This window comes from Zonotrichia leucophrys, chromosome 6 (assembly GCF_028769735.1).
Source record: "Zonotrichia leucophrys gambelii isolate GWCS_2022_RI chromosome 6, RI_Zleu_2.0, whole genome shotgun sequence".
NCBI lineage: Eukaryota > Metazoa > Chordata > Aves > Passeriformes > Passerellidae > Zonotrichia > Zonotrichia leucophrys.
This window is the reverse complement of record NC_088176.1, coordinates 33,122,383-33,146,333: the sequence shown is the minus strand read 5'-3', so window position 1 is coordinate 33,146,333 and position 23,951 is coordinate 33,122,383. Positions and strand designations below refer to the sequence as shown.

At 48.8% G+C, this 23,951-nt stretch overlaps 1 protein-coding gene across 7 annotated transcripts in view; it reads left to right on the top strand.

Moving 5' to 3' along the window:
- The first annotated feature begins 13,316 nt into the window (after positions 1-13,316).
- COL13A1 (collagen type XIII alpha 1 chain) overlaps positions 13,317-23,951 on the top strand; it is a 52,820-nt gene continuing 42,185 nt past the window's right edge. For all 7 annotated transcript variants that reach the window (XM_064716447.1, XM_064716445.1, XM_064716446.1 and 4 more), the window contains exons 1-9: positions 13,317-13,346; positions 13,940-13,966; positions 15,658-15,708; positions 19,382-19,417; positions 20,229-20,255; positions 21,102-21,128; positions 22,170-22,196; positions 22,287-22,313; positions 22,574-22,600. In XM_064716447.1, the coding sequence (XP_064572517.1) occupies positions 13,326-13,346; positions 13,940-13,966; positions 15,658-15,708; positions 19,382-19,417; positions 20,229-20,255; positions 21,102-21,128; positions 22,170-22,196; positions 22,287-22,313; positions 22,574-22,600 (270 nt within the window). In that variant the 5' untranslated portion in view covers positions 13,317-13,325. The remainder of the gene's footprint in view (positions 13,347-13,939; positions 13,967-15,657; positions 15,709-19,381; positions 19,418-20,228; positions 20,256-21,101; positions 21,129-22,169; positions 22,197-22,286; positions 22,314-22,573; positions 22,601-23,951) is intronic.

Below are 23,951 nucleotides of genomic sequence, written 5' to 3'. Positions count from 1 at the left end.
CTGAATGAGCACTCTCCTCTTCTGCTCCATAAAACACGCTGAACAAACCCACTCAGGCTCGTAAACCCCATCACATTTTTCCTTTTGAAAGGACTAGCATCAGCCCCACTCTCCTCCACATGCTCTGTTTGGAAACAAGGCGACGCATCAGGAAGAGCCTGAAGGAAGAATTTATGGTGTCTCTAATTAGTCAGTTTGTTCCATCCTTGAAGAAGAGGATAACGAGCGACAGGGATGCATTGCTGGCCTCTGGAGGAAGAGCACTGTGGCTAGGCTCGTGTCCAACTGCTGATAGGGTAATTAGTGGTAACTGGGAGCTATCAATCATCCGGGGTGGAAAAATGTCTGGGCTAAAGGAAAGACCCTCCCAAACATTTTCATAACTCAAAAGGGTGTGAGACAGGGTCTGGAAGGGAGTACTGGCAGTCCGTGAGGTATTTGAGGAAGGAGTCTATTAAAAGATAAATTGAACACAATGGTCTTTTGTTCGTCCCTGGGTAGGTGACAGAATTTGCTGTTATAAAAGTTGCAAAGTATTTTGGAAGGAGGAAGGAAGAAGAAAAGAGTTAGCAGATGGAAAAGAGAGAAGAATAACAAAAATTAAGGGGGAGAAAAAAGTAACAGTGCGCTAGTTATTAAAATCAGCTGCTAATTGCAAAAATTATATAGGATTAAAATGATTTATGCAATTTGTCAAATGAATAAAGTGTGCAGTTTGCATTTGAAGTGCACGAGCAGAGAATTCATTCAAATAATTATTAGCTGTAGTAAGGTCCAACTTTCTACTTTTCCCAGACAACCACATTATGAGAGAGATTGTAATTTTCAGCAGGAAGTAAAAATGCCATGGATTTTGGTTTTTGCTTTGCCCAGCCATGATTTACTTTGGCCATTTTTTCCTTGTGGTTCCTTCCTAATTCTGCAGCTCTCAGAGGAATAGGGCTTGTGCTGGGCCTGGCTGAGTGCTGAAGAAGTCAGCTCCTCAGTGCAGAAACAAGAGATTCCTCTGGAACAACCAGCTGTGAATTTCAAACTGGATTGGATCTCTCCAGAGCTCTCAGATGCCACCTTCTTATTCCTGGCATGGATGTGTTGGGGATGTAGGGTGGGAGTTCCAGAGAGATTATCAAACATCTGGCAAAGGATAGAATTTGTTGGAGTGGTACCTTATGGAATTGGCATTGCGTCCTCAGACTAAGAGTTGGGAGGTGCTTCTGTGCTCAGGTGTTTGAGGTGGATTTCAAAAACACCAGAAGAAGGTGGGGAATTGGTGGGGTAGTGCCCCTGGAGAGCAGGAAGTGGGGAAGAAGTTGAGCAAACTCAGCAGCCTGACAGAGAAACTGTTGAAGTTGTCCCGGTGCAAAGGAGCCACAGGAAGAGATCAGCTAAAGACAATCAGGAAGTCCTCAGCGAGGTGAAATTCAAGATAGGAGGAAAGTAAAGCTGAAAGGATTTAAAATGAATGGGTGTGCAGGATGAAAATCTGAGAGCCTGGGGTGGGGTGGGACTGTCAAGGACACCAGGGAAAGGCTGGAGTGAGTGAGCAGAGACCTTCCTCCTCGCTGGAACATGAATGCCAGTCACACCCCACAGTGAGGACATCAGCTTCTTAAAGGAGAGAGCCCTCGAGGGCGCATGGAGAACAAGTGACATGTCAGAACATAAGGGCAAGGCAGAGGTGGTGACAGGGAGGAACTCGTTTTCCCTCTGTGAGTAAGACCCTGTGGATAAGGTAAATAGACACCATGTCTTCTGCCTTCACCAAGTCACCTGCCATTGACTCATGCAGTGAGCTGGAGAGGCGGTTGCTGTTTGAGAATTACATTTCAAGAGGCAAAAAAGCCACGGAGGGGGAGCAATGAGGGCAACTAGAGGTCCAGAAAACATGGCCTCTGTGAAGAGACTGGAAGAATTAGGTTTTGTTTAGTCTAAAGACAAGAGAAGACTGAGGAACAGGACTGCAGACATCAAATACATGAGGCGACCGCAAAAAGGAGAGAAATAAAAAAATCTCTTCTTTGAATTTGCTGTGCATCAGAGGTCATTGACTGACTTAAACAACAACACTGGAAATGTTGGGTAGTCTCTAGGAAAGATAATAAATATGGCCTTATGAATCAGGGCTTGGGTATTGCCTGGACTGGATCACTGGGGAAGCATGTGGTGTCGCTATCCCCAGAGGACAGCAGCAGGTTAGAGAAATATTTGCCCAAATGGGCTAGGTACAGACTTTTTATTCCTTTGGTTGCTTTGAAGATGTTCCGTCCTCAGTTTCGTGTCACTCTCATTTCACAGGAATCCTTTAATCTCTGTTTGGTTTGCTCAGGGGAGGCAGAAGGGGAAGAGAAAGGGGGACAGTCAAGAGCAGCGGTTTTGGGCTGGTGGTTTGCTGGAGCCTGGGGGCTCTCTGGCAGAAGGTGCTGGAGTGGAATCAGCCTGCCACCATAAGGTTTCCATTTACCATCCAGGGGTCTGCGCCACTACTGGGAGACCTTGGGGGGGCCTCCAAGTGTGAAAACCCACTGGGTGAGCTGACCCCGGGAGTCCTTCCCAGCCCGGATTTCTCTGCTTTCTGTGGTGCTAAGTGCTTCAGCATGGCAGGGACAAATGTGATTGTTTGATGCTTGGGAGGAGCTTGCTGACCCATGGATGCCTGCCCAAAAGGAGCATTGTGCTGCCCAGCGTTGGCCATCCCACCATCTCTCCCCTGGCAGTGCCAGAGGTGCTCTCTTTGTCCTGGGTGCAGCCAGCACTGTGTGTGCCATCTGCTCTTGACCCTTTCCTGCCCTTTGTTTTTGCAAGGGGGTCTCCCAAATGTTTGCCAGAATATTTTTTGCTTGTCTGTTGTTGAGCACTTTAATTTGCCTAACGGGCTGGCTGTGGTTGTGCCAAAGGCCCCACTTACCCTCATTAGATTCTTTTGGCTCTGGAGGCTGACTGGCTCCTGTTGTCCTTATTTTGAAACAAGCAGAGATGTTTGGAGATGCACTTGGGGTCTGTGATTAAACTCCACTACCAGACACCCTCTTTTATTTTTGAGACTAATGCTTAATCATGTTAACTTTTCTGTGAGGATTCACCTTGATGTCTACCTCGATCATAGCAGCATCCTTTGGACTTTTTTTGGTGCCGTGCTTGTGGCCTTCTGCTTGGCTTGGGCTGGAGGTGGTGATGCTGGGATGCTCAGAGTGCCTGAGCAGTGACTTTTATCCTCAACAGCTGCTGCTATTAACTGCCGACTCCCAGTGATGTCATGGGCTTGATTTTGGGGGCCAGCTCGAATGACTGGCATGACCTGGTGCCTCGGCTTAGCGTTGGTCAGATTTTTTGGCAGTGAAATCCTGATGGTCCTTTCACTGTCCAGCATTTCTGCAATCCTTTGAAGAACCTCTTGCCACTCTGCAAGGGTGTAGGCTAGAAGGGAATGTTTTAGGGATGGAGGGGCCTGGCCTTTTGCAAGGGCCTTCTGCTCTCTGGAGTGAGTTATCCACACAGATTGTCTGCCCCTGCTGACAAAACCTGAAGCAAAATTACTGGAGGTTGTTCTTTGGGTAGTCAGTGTTTAAAATTTTTCTTATTATTTTCAAGATTTTTTTGTCTTTAATTTTACCTACAGGTAATAATAATGAAATATAGCAAGGCACATGGCATTTTTTGCCTTTTCATTTGAAGTTCTGAGTTAATGTTCCCTCTGCTTCCACTTGTATCACTTGTCCCCTGATGGAGGTAAGGAAGAATAGAAGAATATGAGTGCTCTGGGTCGGTTGTGAGAAAACTGCAGCATGGTCTGTGTTTACAATAGGCCAAACCCATTGTTTGTGCTCCATGCACCCAGCTGGGGTGTGCCTGCTCTGAAACGGGGTCAGTCTGCACTGAATGCCCATGGAGCCATGAATGAGGGGCTCCATGCCACCCTGGGTAGGGTCACGCTCAGGCTGCTGGCATTTCAATCAGCATTTCATAACTAATTGCCTGGCCACAGCTATCTTGTTATCAATTAACATAGCCCCGAATGTCAGGAAGTAACTGTATCTCCCTAACTCCCTCAGGCTGGCTTCTGGGTCTGTGAAATGGCTGGATTTCCTCACAGGGATGGATTACATGTTTACATCTTTGCTGCTGCCAGAGTGTGTAGTGAGGACGACCCAAGTAACCAGCAGTAATGTCTTCGTGTTCCCTCTTTCTCCTCCTTGTCTCAAGTATGCTATACAGGAGGGAAAAAAAAATCCTTGTATGTGAGCTCTTGGAGCAGGCTGGAAGATATACACATTGCAGACACTGTACTGCCTGAATCCAAGAAATTAGAGGGAAAAAATAAGCAACAGCATTTGGGAACCTTTTGAGAATGGACACTTTTCCAGACTTCAGGAAATGCCCGTAAGTGGATGGGATCATTTCAATGATCCTCTCTGTCCAGAGAGCGCTGCTGTCTCAAGCTGGAGAATATCTCTGTCATCAGCAGAAGGCTTCTCACCAAACCTGCTCCTCTGCGTCCAGCTTTTAGCATCTGATAGTCTGGAACATGAGACTTTCCAGATTAGGATAAATCTGACTGGCCTACAAAACGAAGCCTCTCCTTTTCTGAGGCCAGCAGGGCTACAGCATGGAAAGTGGCATTTTATCTCTGATAGTGGCTGAGAGGAAAGGAATCATTGCAGCTCTGTTGTCATCAGTTGCTGGTTGAACATGGGGAAGATCAAGCGAGCAGAGGGCTCTGTGGCATGGCCTTGCAGCTCACCACAGGTGTGGTGTTTCTGTGTGGGCAGTAAGGTGGACCCTACCCTAAGGTGCCTGCTGATTTGGGCTATGGAGAGGCAGAGCTTCTTTAAGGAAGTTTTCTGTCTGCATAAAAACCAGAGCAGCTGAGAAGGGACAGTGCAGATGGTGCTAATTTCCAGAGGCCATATGTCTGGAGGGACCTTGGGTACCCCTACAGGAATTCTTTGTTTTCTCAATGTTCCGTTTCAAAGGTGCTCTGGAGGTCTCCTCTTTGCAGGAGACCACTGCTTCCTCCCACTCGTCCACTCCTGACACGTTTTCCCCGTCCCCTCCTCCATCCCCTGCTGCTCCAGCAGCCCTGCAGCTGCATAAACAGCCCTTGCAGTGGCTCAGAGCCCCCGGTGCACGGAGAGGAGCTTCCTGAGCAGCCCGTGGTGGGCGGCCCGCGTGCCAGCGCCGGCGTCGCTCCTCAGGCACACGGCAGCTGGAGGTGCTGATCGCAGCTGTGGGCTCTCTGCCGTGCAGGGCTGAGGAGTTTGGTGATCTGGGAGCTCTGGGCCTGCCTGCTGGCTGCGCTTGGAGATGTTCACAGAAGCTTTTATCGCTTCTCTGTTGACTGTTTATATGGAAAGGGGATCTAGCTCATGTCCTGTGCAGCACCACCTCTGTCTCACCCCAAAAGAGCCTGCTGTAAGGAGAGGAGGAGCCCCCAATAGGTGTGATTTGTACTTTGGTTGTTTGTGGAGCTCTTTGGAGTTCACCACCAAGAGCTGGCCCATGTGGGGGCAAGCAGGCCTGGTTGCACGTGGTTGCCCCAAACTGGCTGGGCCTGCAAGAGATGTGTGACTATATGCAGTGGTGGTGTGGTGACTCTGCTGCAGTTCAGGTGGCTTTTGTAAAGGGTCCCATGCAGCCTGGTCAACTTGTGGGTTTGTTCCCTTGGCTTGCTGGGTTGTCAGCATGCCTGCCTGGGACAGAGCAGCTCTGCCAGAGCTTTGGCCAGGACTGAGCTCACTGCACTGCTGATGTTGGAGTTGTTGAGAGTAGAGGCTCAAGTATCTCCATCCTCTTTTATCCATCCACTCTTTCCTCTAATATGCATTAATTTACTACTTGTATTAAGGACCTAGCCACTTGAGAACCTCTGCTCCACCTTGTCATTTATCACTGTGACAGAATACGACCAAAGCATTTTGCTGAAGCTTTATTCGGCTTCGTAAAACCCCCTATGCTTTGCAACAGCTAATCCAGCAGCACCTCCTCCCTTCCTGCTGTCTTTGGGACATCTTTCCTCCTCCTCCTCCTCCTTGTCCTCCTCCAGCCCATGCAAGATGATGTTGCTTTTGGAAATGACTCTGTCTGAGGGCTTTGCTTTCTCCTGGGTCACACGGACGATCCCGGCATTTGAAGCCCAGTCCCTGGATGGTGTCTCCCGATTGACTTATTGCAGCCAAGGCTGTGTCCCTGCAGCTCACTGATGAGTGTTTACACAAGCCTGTGCAGTCCCCTTCCCATAACCATTAATTTTATAGGGGGCACATAGCAGAGATGGGCCTCCACTGTTCCTCCTGCCTTTGATCTGTGTGGGGTGTGTGGCCCAGAGCTCCGGCCTTGCTGATTTACTCCACTCTGTGGATGGAGCTTCTGCAGCAAACAAGAGCTTGTGTTTGCTCTCAGTGGTATGGCAATGCCATTACAGGCTGTGCTGAGTGGTGGTGTTTGGGCTGGAAGGGCAGCCAAGGCTCAGGGTTTGCATGTCCTTAAGTTTTTCTTTTAATATCAGCTCAGCAGTTTGGTTCATGCAATTCATGAGAGCCCCAGTTCCATGCAGACAGGTAGGTGGGTTATTAAGGGTCTGAAGTGCTGCTAATGGAAATAAAGTCCGTGTATTGGCAAGCTATAAGCATTGACCTTGTGTCAGGGCACTCAGTCTGAAACAAAATCTCTCCAAAACAGTTCTCTCACAGAATGTTATTGTGATCCAAGCCAGACTCAGAAAACTCTCTCTTCTTTTCTTCCTTTCTTTTCTCCCAGTCTGGCATAAATTAGGATTCCGGCATCAGTGTGACCTTGCCCTCCTAAATGAGCTGTCTGATCAGAAACCATTTTGTTGTTTAGGATTGGTGTAGCAAGTGGGACAGCGACCTCAGTATCAGCACCAGGCCAGCCAAATCTGGATTGCCCCTGAGCTCCTGTCCTAAATTTGATTGGAGTTGTTTTGAGTTGTGGAGTGTTGACTTTAGCTCTGTCAGCCATCATGAAGGTGGTTGTAATTCTTTGTATTTTAACCAAAAGTTACTTTATCTAGAGGTAACCTCTTCTGATGAACCGCAATGAAAGCCGTGTCTAACAGTGGCATCTGACAGGGCAGTTTCAGGTCACCAAACCTGGTATGAGAGAGTCACACTAAGAGAGATTTCCAATGTGGAAAGTGTTTGTTCATGCAGGGTCTCAGTTTCTTTAGTGGCCTTTGAGCCAGGGGCATTTTCAGGGTGAGGATTGTTCTGCAGGTGCTGGCGGTGACATCCGCCTGCCGTGCAGGGAGGAGGCTGCTGCTGCTATCTGTCAGCTCGCCTGTTTTACTGCTTAGCCTCGCTTCTTGGCACTCTGTGCGAGGGAAAAACACAATGTCCATAAAGTATGGAAAATGTAGAAACCCCTGACAGTTGTATGGTGTGTCTTGCTTCTCCCACAGAGAGGAAACCACAAAATAGTGAGTCCGGGGGTTTCTTTCCACACACACACAATATCTGTCAGGATTTTGAGGAATTTTCTGGGAGCTGATGAAAGAAATGTGCTGTTTAAGCCCTGATATATATTGTACAACCATTCTGTATGCAGTGCTCTACACTGGCAGGTTCCAAAAAAGATTTCCAAAATAAAAGAAACCCAAAGGATTTGAGGGAATTTCTTCTGAGAGGGCAGGTTGGCTTTGAGGGGATGAGAGGCAGAAGAAAAGGGGAAAATTTGCTTGTATTAAAGAGAAAAGGTACCTGATATCTTTAATAGCTGTAGTTTCCTCATTAATCTTTTCACACCTTCACAAGATCACTGATTCTGGTGGGAAATGGGTAGGAATTGTAGCAGCAAAGGGGCTCTTGCCTCCTCACTTTCAACTTTATCAGCCCCCATGCGTGGGCAGCATGTGAGGGGGAATCATATAAATAACGAGTTCTCCACTCTCATGTGTGCTGGAGGACCAAAACTGAGTTGGACAGTGTCAAGAGCCTGACTTGCATGGCCTTCCCAAGACAGGGCTCTGACAGGGCTGTCAGAGGCTGCCCTGCACTCGTGGTGGTTATTGTGGGGATACCTTAATGAGCAAGCAGGGAGCTGGTGAAAGTGCATCAGCAAATGGGAGCAGCCTGAGGACAAAGCCCAAAAGATGGTGCAATGTTTTTTTCTAGCTCTTCTTGTTAGGATTTATGACATTGTAAAATTAATTATTGTTTATTTTTCTTCTCTCTTCCAGGTCCACCTGTAAGTACCAAACTTCTGTGGTTTTAGAAGCTTTGACATGGAGTCTGGGGGCATGAACTTGCAGCCTCCTGTCTGTGGTGTGGCAAACACCTTTGCAGTCCTGGCATATCCCAAACAGCAAGTACTGGGGGAGCTCAGGGCTAGGTTGGGGTGGGATTGCTGCTGGCTGCAGCTCAGCAGGGACAGGGACAGGGACAGGGCAGATGCACGTGGTGCAGGGATCTGTGTGTTAGCAGCTGGCCCCTGGGGGAACCGGCTGTGTGCGCCTCACATGCATGGGATGCCACGTGCTGAGCGAGATGGGTTTGCAGAAAAGGGAAAGACAGATCACAAACACATGGCAGGAGCTGAGCTGAGCTGAGCTGCAGGGACTCGTTCGCTGCTACTCACCCGGGCTGGCTGAGCTGCTGGGCCTTCAAGTGTAGCTGTGCAACGATCAATTTCAGAGGAAAAATTGTGTTGACAGCTTCCTTTTCAAATGTTAGCTAATGTAAAACCTCAGCACAGACAATTTAGGCTTCAGGAAAATAGCTAGGTTATTGCAGAAATTTTCTTGCTGCTATTACCAGACCCACAGTGAACCAGAAGCAGCAGCACAAGGACTGAAGCCATGTATTGATATCTCTCAGGATTATAAAGAAACACTGCATTGTCTCATAGCAGGGTCCTTCCAGAGGAAATGGTTTATATTCCTGTACAATAGAGGGACTATTCAGGGTTTCTGTGGAGGAACATGAGAAGTTACACATACGGTAGTCATCTTTTGTCTGTTCACACAAAAATGTCTTAAACAGTTTGCAGATGACGTCCTCAGTAGTAGTTGCTGCACAACCTATTTTCTTTGCCCTTTCATCAGACTCAACTCCCACAGATATACGAGCACAGACCTATTTAATGACAGCAGTCTTCCAAAAAGTTGCACCTTCTAGGCCAAAAGGTCTGAAAGCATTTCACAGCTGGAAGGGCTGATCCACACAGAACTTCAGTGATAGCTCATCCCACGGGCTCTCAGGACTGGCTGTTTCAGCATTAGCTGTGGCTTTTTGGGAGGAGAGCACACCTCTGCAGGCAGCTCCAGACTGGAGTCCCTCCATGGCAGTCCCTGCCATCCAGCCTGGGCAGCCCATGTGGTGGGCACAAAATTGGCAGTGGTGTTGGCATTTCTGATGTGAGAAATTAGAGAGAAATCACCAGATCAGCACAGATGTCTTCTAGAGAGCAGTCAGTACCTTTGTGGGGTGAGGAAGACGCACACTCCAGGCTTCCTCTGCAGCAATAAGGATGGAAACCTAATATTGTAATGAGAGATTGAAGCCTGGCAGAAGCACATGGGACCACCAGAGGAGTGCTGACATTATATGCTACTGTATCCTGGCTTACTGCGACCCCTGAACCTGTCTCTGCAAGCAGACTTCTAGGACAGGCTGTGAGAATGCTACAGCCAATGGAAATAACAAGAGAAGAGGAAGTTGGGCAGACTGAGTGCTCTCAGCCAAAGTGGAATTTGTCTTGGACTAGTAGGACCCTCATCTCATTCAGGACCTCTTGGGTTTCTGATCAGTTGGCAGGTGAAATCACTGTGCTCTTTTGCTCAGCCACTGTGAGCAAAAGTTCACCTCTGGAAAGCCAAGTGAGTTCTACATGTCACCATAGGAAGTATTCCCCCACCCCTGTGTATTTCTCCTGATGGAAATGGAAATGGTTTTATGAGCAGCAACCTGAGCTCCTTCCTGGCTGGTTGTCATACACATTGTTCTGGATAGTGACCCCAAAGCCATGACCACCCCACATCTCTCTCCCATTTTCGTTTCCCAGCTTGCAGAAGAGACAACACACTGTGTGACAGGGCTTAGCTCCCAGTGCAGGTGTTGGCTTGGGTGGGGAAAGGGGCAGAAATTCTTGTTAGAAATGCACTGAGCCCTGCTTGCAGCCTAGGACAACAAGGACAAGAGCCAGGGAAATGGATGAGCAGCAAAAGGGAACTTCATGTTCTTCTCTTGCCCAATGAACACTTCCACCCTTATTCCTGAAGTCGGTGAGGGCTTTGGTGAAGACAAGGGCAACCCGCAGTCATGTAAGATATTTGATGAGATTGGGACTAAAAGGGGTGAAGGAAGGAAGTGATGAAATCCTGCAATAGTCCTTTTGCTGTCTGGACCACATCCGAAGCAAATGATCCTCTCACGGACATTTTCTCTCCCATTTCTGATCATGCAACATTTCTGTGGCAACTGCAGCAATTCCATACATGAAAAAATAATATTTAGCAGATGGAAACTAAGGAAGAAAGTCAAAGCCCTGTAATTAGCTCGTTCTCCGTGGACTTGCAGATACCTTCAGAGCTCGTGCGGAGAGCTGTGGGTAGAGTCGTGCCAAAAGGAGGGAGAACTTCACAAGCAGGAGATTAGGAAACTGAAGCAATCAGAGCTGATGGTCAAGGAGCTGGGGAGAGTTTTTTTAACCATTCTGTTTCCTAAACACTTCCATGTGATTCCATGTCTTTATCAAGCCCTCCTTTTGGAGTTTGAGGCTGGCTTTTGCCGTTTCAGTGTGTTTTGTTCCAGGGCCTCACAGAAAGGCCACAGCTCCTGGTAAATACTTCATGATTTCTGTTTCATTCCCTCATTCTTTCTGTCTGACAGTACTTTGATCAGGAGGCCCCCAGCATTCCTAAGGTGATAGAAAGTAGACTTGCATAAAAAATGGGACATGGAATAGAATATTGCAAACAGGACATGGCCCATACAGAGTAGGGACCACAGGAGCTCTGTAGGTCCAAACTTAAAGGGTAGCATGATCCTCGTGAACCCTCCTGTGTGTGGGAAACACTACTTCTGAAGATGTCTTTGAGGGTCTGGTTGGAGAGGCAAAGTGTTCAGTGTTCTCACTGATGGGATTTGCTAGTTGCAGTAGGATTTAGAAGGCCTAAGTCACCTTGGGACAAATGCAAAAATCCATAATAACAGTATCTGCATCTGGGTTAGTCATGGCTGAGGAAGGAGCTTTGGAATTACAGCAGTGTGATTTTCTGGTGATAGTTCCCTCTTCCCCAGGCTGTGGCTCACCTGGAGCCTGCACGAGCCATACCAGGCAGTTTCCCAGTGCAGGAAATGCAAACTGTGCTGCTGGCTCTCCCCTGGCTCCGGACAGGGGCTGCTGCTTGCCTTTCATGCTCTTTTAACTCTGAGTAGGAGCTTCAGGCAGCTTTTCATGACTTTATAACCAACCTACACGGTATCATCCACCCCCAAGTGCTCTTTCCTGGCTGCCTGTCACAGGCAACCTTTCCTTATAAACATCTGGCATTTATTTGCTGTCCTGGAGGGAGCTCCCCCTGTGCTGTAGCCACATTCCAGACACGGTGCCGTCATGTACCACTCCAGGTGCTCACAGGGGACCTGACACAGCTCAGCCCCGACCCTGGCCCTTCCTGCTCCAGCACCAGCCACAGCAGAGACAGAAGAGCAAATTCAGCTTTTACCTCAAAAGCCACCAGGGAAATCAGCCTGGGCTCGGCTCTGGAGGAAAGCAGCATTTAAGGGACTAAAAGCAGAGGAAAGCTCAGTATTTTGTTTTCCAGCAGCCACAAAGTGATGCCAGGGCCAGATGCTGACACCAGGAGCTGCACTCACTGCTGGCACAGTGATAGGCAAATATTAGCAGGACTGAGAACACACCTAAAACCCTAGAAGAAGGCAGTTTCCCATAATATATCCTCAACAAAACTTGAAATCAAGCAGCTGTTCAGGGTTTCATCCATCTGAAAGAGGTGCTTTTGCAAAGTGTACACAGCTCTTCAATTTATCACAACATAAGCTGCATTGGAAAGGAATGCCCCCCATACCAAACAGCCCCCCCAGCTCTGCAGAGGGAAATGGCTGAGCTTCCACCAGGGAATGGTTTGGTCCCAAGCAATGATGTTTGAGTTTGGGATACACAGCCTTTGTGTACACCCAGAAGGACAAACAGAGCTAAGTGCCTTCCCCTCCCAGAGATCTCAGCTTGTGTTCACATGCGCTGGGACTGAACGTGTGGGGAGGCATCGAGAGATGGCACCCGTGGGGCTGGTGTCTCCAGCTGCAGAAACCAGAAAACCAGGTTTATGTCTACAGACACAGCCAGCCAGGGGCAGGAACGTTCTGTTTTGCATAAGGAAACCCCAAACATCGCTGGAAACAGAACTGAGGGATTATTATCACGTCATTTTTGCAAAATATAGAGTAAAAGCTACACGACTGCTGAAGCCATAATCATCAAGATCCTTTAGCAATGAGCTGCTGTCTTCCAGATCTGCACAGCCTTCAGTTTTGGTGACCAGGAATGCAGAGGGGGTATTTTTTTTTTTTTTTGGTAATTGCACAGTCCAATTTAGCTGTAAGAGGCAGCCAACTGCCTTGTAGGTAAGTGGGTGAAGAAAATTGTCACTGGTGCTATGTTCATGTGTTTACGAGGCTCTGTCCACTGTCACCTGACCCAAAGTCATTCCCAAAACCACTGTTAGGATCACTCACATGCTGACAATGCACTGGGAAGTATCTCAGAGGAGTAGAGGACACTGAAAACAGCTGCTCATATGTCTTCTTCCAGACATGCTTTTTCCTGTGTCAGCTTGTGTTCTCACATTTTTCTCTTGCTTCTGGACAGGACAGTATTTTTAAGCCTAAAAGAATTGTGTTTTAAAGTGATAACTCTATAAATAAATAGCTAACACCCAGATGACTTTGGTCAAGAAAGAGAAAAATGTGACAGTTGGCCACTGCAGGAAGCCAGTTCCCAGGACCTGGATTTTATGAGGTGCTGGAAATAGGGATAGTACTTTGTCTGACTGGAGACTCCTGTCCTCCTTTTGCTGCCTAAGTTGCTGTATGTAATTTCTGTTGTGAGATATGTGGGTTTGTCATATGTGGAAATGAACTGGTGCCTCACACATTCTAAAGACAGGTTTGGGCACACGCACACACATTTTACTGTTTAACCTTCTCCCTCTCAAAATCCCTGGGCACTTGCAGCACGGTGTGAAGCTGCTGCTGTGGCTTAGTTCAGTTGTGCTGTTTTATAGTCTTGCTTTTGACCAGTTACCAATTCCCTCTGATTTTTGCTTTAATTGCCAGGGGGACAAAGGTGCGATGGGAATCCCTGGGCGGCCGGTGAGTCAAACCCTCGCTTCTGTGCCTTATCCTTCCCATTCTCTTCCAGCCCCCAGGATTTGGGGGTGGCTTTCAGGATAATCCTTGTCAGTCTGAGCAAAATTACTCTCCCTGAGCCCCACACCTGAGGGGCTCCCCTGCTCTCAGCAGGGTGACCAGCCCTGCAAGCCACATACATGCTGGGGGGTGTTTCCATTTCACCTGCTGTCCTATCCAGGCCCTGCTCTGGTTCAGCATCCCCTGTTTGGGTGTCTCCTGCTGCCACCTGGTGCGCCAGCTGGGCTTGCTAACCCTGGGTTTCCTAACACGCACCCCTGCTTGCCACTGGCAGCTGCCCTGAGCCAAGGGGGCCGTGCCCTGCCTGGCTGAGTGCTGGATTGTGGAGCTGCTCCTTGCTCAGGCATCCCGTGGTGAGGATGGGGAAGGGGACTGGGGCAGGAGTGAGGTCACCCTGCTGGTGCCAGCCCCATAGCCAGGGTTGTGGGGGGCAGAGCGTGCCTTTGCCGCTGACGCCTGTGTTTGTGTCTCTCCTTTCTCTCTCTCTCTTCCCTGCACCCTCTTGCATGTGGCTGTGACGGCTGCCACTGACCCAGGGACTAAAGGGGCAATCTGGAGAGAAGGTGAGTCAGCTCCCTGTAGCCTCTAGCACCCCCAAACTGTCCTTCTAGGGCCAGCCCAGCTCCCCTGTCGCAGTCACAGCCACTGCAGCCAGCCTTGGGCTGCCCCATCTTCCGTGTCAGTGCAAGTATATTTCCCAAATTCCTTCCAGGCCACTCAGCCTCCAAGGATGCTGTGTTTCTTGTTTATGACAATTTACTAACAGCCTAAGAGCCAGTGGGCACATGCAGGCCTTCCTTCAAGGCTTCCTGGATTTTAACCATTGACTTTCTCCCCCTGTGGCAGCTCTGCTTGCCCCAGCCAACCTGCAGCTCCCCTCTGCCTCCCAGGCTAGCCTGATCCCAGGTGCAGGTGGGAGCAAGGAGTAAAAGTGGCATGGCACACTCCTATCTCTGACATGGTGGGCTCTCTTCCTCCTGAGGAAAGCTGATGGTCTGTGGGACACCATCTCACAGACTGTGTGCTGTGCAGTGAGTTGAGATTTGTACCCACAAAGGAGTGCTGGTTTACAAAGTGATCCTGCTGCTGGCATTTCAGTGTTAGTGTATTTTCTCCAGAGCGGTGAGTACCTCCCACCTGGGAGAGCAGGGAAATGGAGGTGTTTGGGATTTGTGAATAACTGAATAACAATGTGTAGAAATTAGAAAAGGTATGGATATTTACCTGACAAGGAAGGTCATCTATGCAGTTCCATACCAGACCCATTTGCTCCTCTTCATAATAGAGAGAAAAACACAACAAGGAAGGGGAAAGCAGGATAGAGGTTCTTCATCCTTGTGTTCACTGTTTGCTCATTGAAGCCAACCAACATCAAACAGACAAGAATTTCCCACCTGAAGCCATTCTGCTTTTTTCTCTGCATATTGTTGCATTTGTTTCTGGCCAAAGTTTCCATGAAGGGACAGCAGATAGATACAAACAAACAATGGAATAAAATCCCTCCTAATTGCCCCTGCTGCCCCAAAGGCCTCCCTGAGAGCGCTCAGTCTCTGGCAGTCCATGGCTTTGTTTTTCAGAGTGCTTTGCTTTCTTGCAGGCTGCTTGGTTTATGGGATGCTCTGTCCCAAAGCTCCTCAGCCCTGGGCACTTCTGGAGCTGCCTCTCAGGAATACATCATGTTTCCAAAGGGAGTGACATGTCCTGCCCATCACACGCTGTGGGTGGCTGGGAGTTGGAGAGGCAGCTGTTTCCTTTTCCAGCAAGCACTTTGCTTTGTTTTCATCCACATCTCTATTGAGTTTGAGAAGTACACAAGCAAGGCATTTCTGGAGTAACCAAATGAGCTGCCTGCAGCTCCCCTTTCCCTGGAGCCCAGCACATCCCTCTTTTTCTTTCTTCTGCAGGACACAACCCTCCTGGAACTCACAGGAAGGAAACTGAAAGGATTTCAGGCCATCTTTCACACTTGCAATGGGGCAGAACATCTGTTTTGCCAGAAAGTGTTTTATGTGTTTATACTTCTCCTTGCTGTGCAGCTTCCATTTTCTGGCACATCTGAGCAGCTCTCAAGAACATCTTTTTTCCCCAAGTGTCAGGCAGGAGCTGGGGGAGGCCAGAACAGCAGCTGCCCCATGAGCCCTGAAGATCTCACACCTAAGGCACCCGCATTTAACCCCACTCTTGACAGGAATATAGTTGTCTTTGTCTTTCCTCTCCTGTTTTCAGCCCTTTCCTCTGCTTTGTCTCTCTGCAGGGTGCTCCAGGAGAAGCTGGCATGTCCATCATTGGGCCCCGTGGCCCACCCGTAAGTGACTTTTCTCTCTATTTTTGCCTGATGCAGGATGTGGGCAAGTAACTTGGAAAGCCTTAGGAGGGGCATTAAGACTCAGCATCAGCTGGAAAGAGCAAAAACCCGGTATAATGTGGTTCCCATGCTGAGCCAGCCTTGGTTTTATACTGCTATTATATACTATATATAATGAAATTATAGCTCATGTTCCAGGACAAATGAGGAAGCCTTCCCTTGGCAAGGAAACCAGAGTCCTGCATTTAAAAGGAAGAAGTGTATTTCCTTTGTGCAACAGGGCTGATATCACTTTTGGAGAAAATTTGCCCTTTGCCTGGCTGATTTCAGCCTTTGGTTTAATCAGCAGGCAACAAGCCCCCTGATTTTACTGACAGGCAGGATCAGAGCTAAGCCAGTGACTGGGGAGCTCACAAAGACAAAGCGTGGTTCAGAGATCCTTGTCATGTACCCAAAATCCTGGAAGCTCTTTGTCAGCATGGTCACTGCTTATCTGGCTGAGAAAAGGCAGAATTTTGCTCCACTTCCAGTAAAAGTGTCTCTACAGGGTGCAAGGAGTCAGCCAGACAAAACTTTTTGCGAGGACGGGGTCATAAAAAAGGCCAAGGTGAAGGGTCGGAGTGTTTGTGTGCCCTAAATGCTGGATGCTTCTTGTACTGTGGCTCAGCCATCAGGCCTCTGCTTTTGTGTGGGTGCAGCCAGAGCTCTCCACTCCATCCCTGCACAGCCTCCACTGGAGATTTCCATGAAAAAGGACCTGGAGATTCAATTCTCTCCCTCCCAGTGGGCGCTTCCGATTTTGATTAACCTGTGGAGAGCACCGTCCTTGACCTGCAGAGAGGATGGGCTGCTGGCAGCCTTTGTTTCACAGCGAGGTCAAGTGAGACAGACCCAGGCAGTGCAAACACTTGGCTACATCTGGCTTTCCAATTAGCTTCCCAAAAGCCCCATGACAAGTGTTTCTAATGAAAACCAGCTTTGCTGGTCCCCAGGCCCACCTGCCGGGGATGCTGCAGTTTGGGAAGCGACAGAACCAAAGCCCAGGACCCAAATGGGTCTCCCCAAGGGTTTTATGCCTGGCAGATGGTCCCTGGCCACGTGTCCAGGCAAAGAACAGGGGCTGGCAAGTCTCTCAAGCCAAGCTCTGTGCAAGACCACCCTGCTGCACAAACAGCAGATTTTGGAGGGTAAGTGCCCCGTTGTTTTTGCTGTTTCTCACAAGCTCTGGCTCTGAACAGGGTAATTATAGTAATCAGAGAGAAAAGCCATCAGGTCCTGTAAAGGAGACAGTTTTATTGAAGGACACGTGCTTGGCCTGCAGGACAATTTTGTCTGCTTTGCTGCTGTTTGGGAAAGTGCAGAACACGTTGCATCTTTAAAGCAGCAGAAAAATTAGGTGGCAAAAGGTGTCTAAAATGGGGTTTTGCCTACACCAGTCAAAGCCCTGAGGTGCCAGGAGCAGCCCAGCTCCACACTTTCCCCCTGCAAAGCCTACTGTGAAGATGATCCCGTTTCCTGGGGAGCTGGTGATAGGTCAGAAGGATGGCTGAGCACTGAGGACAAACACGGAAACCCTGGCCAAGGGGCCACTGGGGAAGATGTGGGATGACAAATAGTTTCCAGATTTTTGTTTGGAGGTTGAAGTTTTTGCCGGAGCTCAGAGCTGCTCAGCTCCTGGCCAGAGAGGGCCAGAGCACCAATAGTGGCAGAAACAGACGGTCTCCATGATCTGGCAGCTCCCAGGATTACATACTTCATACAATCAACATTTTAAAAAGGAGACAAGGAAAACCAGCCACCCAACAAAAACAGTCTCTTGGAATGGCTCGCTGCTGAACTGTTGTCTTGGCGTGATACCGTGCAAATCATCCTGCTGTCCTCCAAGGGGAGAGAAGCAGCAGTCTGTAGTCTACAGAGGAAGCCAAATTGCACCATTTCCAGATTTTCTCCCTAATTCTTTTTTTAGCACTTTTTGTCAGGGAGGTGTCCAACAGGGAACCAGAATTCTGGCTAGGATCTTCTTGCTTCTTGCCTTTTCAGAAGCCAGCAGTGGACAGATCCTTTAATTTATAGCCTATCTTCCCTCCTGGTCGCTGGCCAACAGGGCCAGGTGGTTTTGTGTGTATCTTGCAAAGCAAAGCTGACCAAGTTCAACTTTGCAGAACTAAAGAAATAGTGCAAATGTGATTAGGTCCTGCTAGCATTGTACAGCAAACCAGAACTCTTCAGTGCAGTGTGAGGGATTCTGTGTGGGGACATCCCTCAAACCCTGCAAAGAGGCTGTTTGGGCCCATCTCTGCAGGGGGAAACCCTCACTGAATCTCTCTGCAGACAGAGAGATACTCTGAGGTGTTACCTGAAGGAAGGTGAAGTTTTTCCTATCTGTGCAACTCTGAGGTCTCCCAAAGGATTGTTATTGCTTCACTGTGGCAAACCTCAGCCTCACAGCCCAGGAGCCCCATTTCTTCCTTGCCCTTCCCTTCCCTCAGCACCACATGGAATCACTCTAGCTTAAGGCAGAGACCCTGTTTATGCCCAGCTCTATCCTAGGAAACTCCAGCAGTCCACTGATGGTAGCTCAAATTGCTGAAGAAAGCATTTTTTCCCCCAAAATGAGAGAAGACATAAGGAAGCTGGGCGTTTTGGCATGCCAGCCCAGCTTTCAGGGCAGGCAGGGTGCCACAGTGGTCAGCTGATGAGCGTGGCACAGGATTTACCTCATCCGGCTGCTTCTGTCCACATGAGACTGCTGCAAGATCTGCTGAAGTCTGGGCCACATGGACCATATGCTTCCTGACCTTCTTCTTTTTTAAACAGATTGGAAAATCCTGAAATGAAGTGGTATCTTTCCTGGATACCAACAAAGCTACATAACTGTGACCTAGGATGTCACAAGACCCAAAAATTGAAGAACAACGAAAAATTAACAGCCAGCACATTTTCTCTTTTTTTGGTGTTTTTAAGTAGGGCATGAAGAAGCTGCCAAACTCATCCCAAGCCAGTGTTTGCTGTACCTGATCCCAAACTGGTAGCCACAGCTAGCTAGCCAGGAAAGGGCAGGGGGAAAAGTTGTGGTGCTCATGTTCCTCTCATCACACAGTCCAACTCTCCTTTTTGTCTTAGCTCTCAGAGGATAAAAATAAAAAGAAAAGAAACAGAAGAGGGAAAAAATCACCTCCAGAATTATTTCTGAGCAAAATGAATGAGCTGAGATATAAGATGAGGGCTGGAGGAGGAGAGGGATGCTTGTATTTAGACACCAGTGACCTGCAAGGCTTGTCTTGCACAGAACAGCACCCTGCATTAAACATCTCGGGTTTATGGCAGCAAGAACTGCCATAAAATGAGCTCAGCCTCTGGAATATACTCCAAAAGCCTAACATATGGGCTAGGGACACCCATTTAATTAATGTAGAAACTTAAAGGAAACTGCCTGTAATCCAAACTGGAGCTGCTCCAGCCTTTTCTTGGCCCTGTACAAATTGGAGTAGGGATGAGAGATTTCCCCTCCTTCCCAAGACACTTCCCCCTTGGAGGGGAGTTGGGTATCTCTTCAGAGAGTTGTAGGATAATTGGTCAGAGGCTGGAGGAAAGGCTCTGTAGAGAGGACTTAGGATCCATCAAAATTCATTTGAGTTCCTCTAAAGTGCTGTCTCTGTTTCATCCTTCCCAGGGACAGCCTGGAACAAGAGGTTTTCCTGGATTCCCGGTAAGTGCAGCTCTGAATTTATGAGGTACGGATGTGTGGTACTACTAGGAAGCCTCCTAAGTGCTTGCTGTAGCTCATCATTTCTTCCTGAAACCAATGACCTGATCTGATGATCTGATATCACTGGAAAAAAGCAGTTTCTTCTTCATTTGTTTTTCTGCTACTTTTTTTAAACAATACTTAGGGAGAAAAAAAAAACCTACTAAACCAAACCACACAACTCTGAAAGGAAATTAATTTTAAAAAATCCCCAAGTGTTAAAATAACAAAGTTAAAGGCAGATCTGTTGAGTTAAAGAAAATCATCCTAAGAAATACCCCTATCCCAAACAAGGAAAACAACCCCTGTGGAGCCTGTTTCTCATCAAACAGTACCTTCAGCACGTGCTGAGCTGTGTGTCACCTCTTCCCTGAGACACTTTTATTATTCTATCACTTGCAAAAATTCCTCTTCCCCCAAAGGCGGGTGCCCTTTTAGATCAAAGTCCTGAGAAAACTACTGATGTTCAACTGGTTTACCCAACACTGTAAAATTTTAAATTCTGAGATTTATTTTTGCAAATTGCCTATGAATCCCTCCTTGTTTCTGTTCCTGTGTCCAGCATTGCAGGTCCCTGCTGAAGCAGTTTGAAATCTGGGCTGGTTCTCAGTGAGCCAGGGACCTGCCAGGACTGGACAGGAGGGCAGGGAGTCACCTCACATCACCCCAGCCCATGCAGTCCTGTGGCACACAGTGCTTCCAGGGCCAGGTGGACAAGATGGACAAGATGCTGGGGAAAGCATTTCTCATCATTTTTCCTCTTTCATTTCAGGGCCCTATTGGCTTGGATGGCAAACCGGTAAGCAGAGAACTCCTCTGCAGGCTTCTGCCCTGCCCCAGTCCCACTGGGCTGGAACCTGGGTGTTACACTCTGTGTTTGAAGGGGATTGTTTTGCAATGCCATGCACATGCATGGATTAAAAGAAAACGAGGAGGTTGGCAGGCAGCAGGATGCCACAGATGCCTTGGGGGAGATGCAGGAGTCAGGAGATGCAGGAAGGCAGAGTATGGCCTGTTCCTTTCTAGGTAAATCTATAAACTAGCAGTTCATGAGTGCAGCAGTCTGGCTGCTGTGGGGAAAGCCTTAGCAGGCACTCCCACCAGAATCAGACAGGCAGAGCAGATCCCTGAGGTGTCAGCCCTCTGCCTTAGCCAACAGCTGCTGTACCAAAAAGCTGCAGTGGAGGAGAGAAGGATCCTAAAGACTCTGTGAGACCTCCATGCTGTCCTTAGAGATTTGCAGTAGAAACCCAAGTTCTTCCCATCCTTCAGAGCTGGGCACAAACGAGCTCCTTCTCCATGAACCCAGTGGGAATGAAACCCATAGCTCCATGTGGCAGCCATGCAGCCAGGCTCCCCACCACACTCCTCCAGTGCTGCAGTGGAGAAGGAGCTGGTTGCTCACACCTGCGGTGGAGAAGGAGCTGGTAGCTCACACCTGCAGTGGAGAAGGAGCTGGTTGCTCACACCTCTGGCTTCTGATGTCCTGGTTTTGCCACGAGGAACTTCACCCCCAAAAGAGATGTGGCAGCCCCTTTCTTGTTCTGCTCTGGGGACACACACTTCCCTCAGCAAAAGCTGTTAAATCAACATCACCTAGAGTCTGCAGTGGCCAAAGCTGATGAGTGTTTCCTCTCTTTTGCAGGGGCATCCTGGACAGAAGGGAGAGATGGTAAAAATCCATCTGTTTGTGTGTGGGTGATGGGTTGGTTTGCAATGATGTTGTGCCTCAGCTGGAAACAAGCTCAGGGGCAGGGTAGCAATCTTCCCTCAGCTGATGCACTAGCTGCATCCCTAATTCTGTAACTTCATAATAGCAGGGCTGGGATGCATGTCTGTAATTTTTGCATTATGGCTAGCACATTCGTCATGTCACAACAGCAACTCTCTAGTTAGGCATGGGATGTGTTTTCCTTGCACTTAGCAATTATGTTCTTTAAATATATTCTGGGAGCTGACATTTTTTGTGGTTGGCCTCATAGGACAAGTAAAAGTTGATGGAAAGATTTCTGAAAACCCATCTGGCGGCTTTCAACTTATCTAACAACAACCAAAAAAAGCATGTTTTTTGTATTAAATGTGGTTCCCCCCACCCCCCCACAGCCTCTTGAAGCTCTGTTTCATATGTGCATCATACTAAAATGCTTTTGGTGGAAAATGATAGACTGCGCTTTATGGAAGCCCAAATGCTGTCTTGTTCCTCTTGACATCTCTGATAATGAAATCCCAAATATGAGTGTGTCAAGAGGGAGGCCCTGTAGTCACCTTCGCTCACTAAAGTGTTGAATGTTTTCTTCTGCTAATTCTGTAATTCTGCTTTTTGAGCCCGAGTGTCACTATAGCCCTCTGGCAAGCACATGTTGGAGATCCCAGTCCCCCGTTGCACAATCCCAGCTCAGGCTTCAGTCCTGGCTGCCTCTGGTTCCATCCCAGAGCGTGGCTGAGGAGATGCTGTCAGCTGAGGTCCTGGGAACAATAAGGGTGTGTTTTCCTCATGATTTTTCCCCCTCTCCTTTTAATTTTCCCCCCCTGTGGCGCAGCCAGAGCATGTGTGCATTTTTCACTCCTCCAGAGTAACAAAGGGAACCCGGATCTCTCTTGGGGAATTTTCTTCACAATTGTTTTTAAAAGCTCAGTTTTTCACCTACTCCATACTCTTTCTGTCACTGTAAATGGAAAGTCATCCCCTGTTAAATTCTGTGTTTCTTTAAAGGGTGCTGCAGGTCCCAGGGGACAGCCTGTAAGTATCTCTCCCCTGAATCCCTCTCCCCTTGCATTCTCTGAACTCCTTCATTTACTGAGGCCTTTTTTGATGCCTTTTCTCTTACAGGGGCCCCCAGGACAAAAAGGAGAGAAGGTAATTTCAATGAGGGCCTTGTTAAAAGTGAGGAAGGGACTTGGTGCTGCTTGATGTGACTGTGAGTGAGGAGTACCGAGAGCAGAGGGCTCAGGGGATGGGACAGGAGGCAGGGTGCTTATCGGGTGCAAATTGGCATAGCTGCACTGAGTGATAGAGTCGCAATGATTTACACCGTCTGGCTCTGACCCCGCGTGCCTATTTTGGTCGCCTCTGTTTGTGGTTTCAACTCTTTCCTTTTTAATCCCCTTCTTTCACAGGGTCAGTGTGCAGAGTACCCGCACAGGGTAAGTCATTAGCGTTATTATCCTCTGTCCCGTGCCTTCCTGCATGTTAATCCTCCTTGGTTTGAGTGGCTTTTTGTGGGAGGTGGGGACCGTTCCATTAACAAGATGCGTCATCTGGGCCCCCGGGGCAGTGCTGGGCTGATGGATGCGTTTCGCAGAAAAGCAGCAGATAAGGTTTTCCAGGAGGGATGTTGGCTCCCCGGTCTGTGTTCCTGCCCACCAGAGCTGACCCTGGGTAGCTGCTGTCAGTTCTGCTTCCTGGAGACCCTCCTGTGCTCTGTGCTGGAGAGGGAAGAACCACATCCTCAGCCCAAAGCCCAGTGAAACCTGGGGGTTCTGGAGGAGCAGAGTCACCACTCATGCCTTGAGCTGCTGCACTGGCTCCGTGCTGTCTTCCTTGAAGACCTGGGGAAAACTCTGTCATCATTCCTCCCTTTTTCTTCTCCCTCTGCTGGTGTCATCCCTGCATAGAGACAAGGAGAATGCTCCCTGCCTGAGGGTGACCCTGGCCACGGTGCTCTGTCAGCTCCCCAGTGAGCTGGTCCCCATGCTGGTCCCCAAGGCTGGTGGAATATCTGCCTGAGTGGGAGGGTTGATGCCAGCAACTGTTTAATGAAAGCCAGGATGTTGCCTCACCTGCTCCTTCATCTTGGCCTGGCCAGCAAGTGCTGCAGCCAAGAGTGGAGAGAGAACATCATGGGGCTGGAGGGGATTTAACCAGTTCTAAAAACAACCAGAGTGCTGAAAATCCACTGGAAATGCATTGGAACGACATCATATGAAGTGGCTGGAACTTGTAATCTGGGTGTACAGGGAGACAAGCTTAAGAGCTTTCTGTTTATTTTTGATGGGCCTCTGGATAATCAGCTGGGCTCTGGGCCCTGGCCTGGAGGGAGCAGGGTTGGAGCAGCAGAGGCACTGCAGAGAGAGCTGGGCTGGCAGCAAGGGACAGGGGGCTGTGGGGAGGTGCCAGTCCCTGCAGTAACAGCCGCTCAGCTGTGTTTATTTAGTGAGCAGCTCACTCGATTGTTATGTTAAAAACAAGCCAACAACACTGGTCACCCAGCAGTGTCCTGAGTTCCTGTTACAGCCCTTGGCTCTGAGTGTCCCAGTGCTCAAGGTGAAAAGCAGTGGCAGGACCCAGAGCAGCACTGGGAAGGGAGCTGGTGCATCCCTGGGAATAGCCTGGGCTCAGGCACACTGGTTTGGTGGGTCAGGGTTGTAGGGTGGCTGGTGAGCTGCAGGAAAAGGGTGGGTGCAAAGCCTCATCCTGGCAGCGTTCCCTTGCCTCTCATGGAGATTCTTTTGGTCTCATGAGGCACCAAGCTCAACATTATAAAAAGCCCATGAG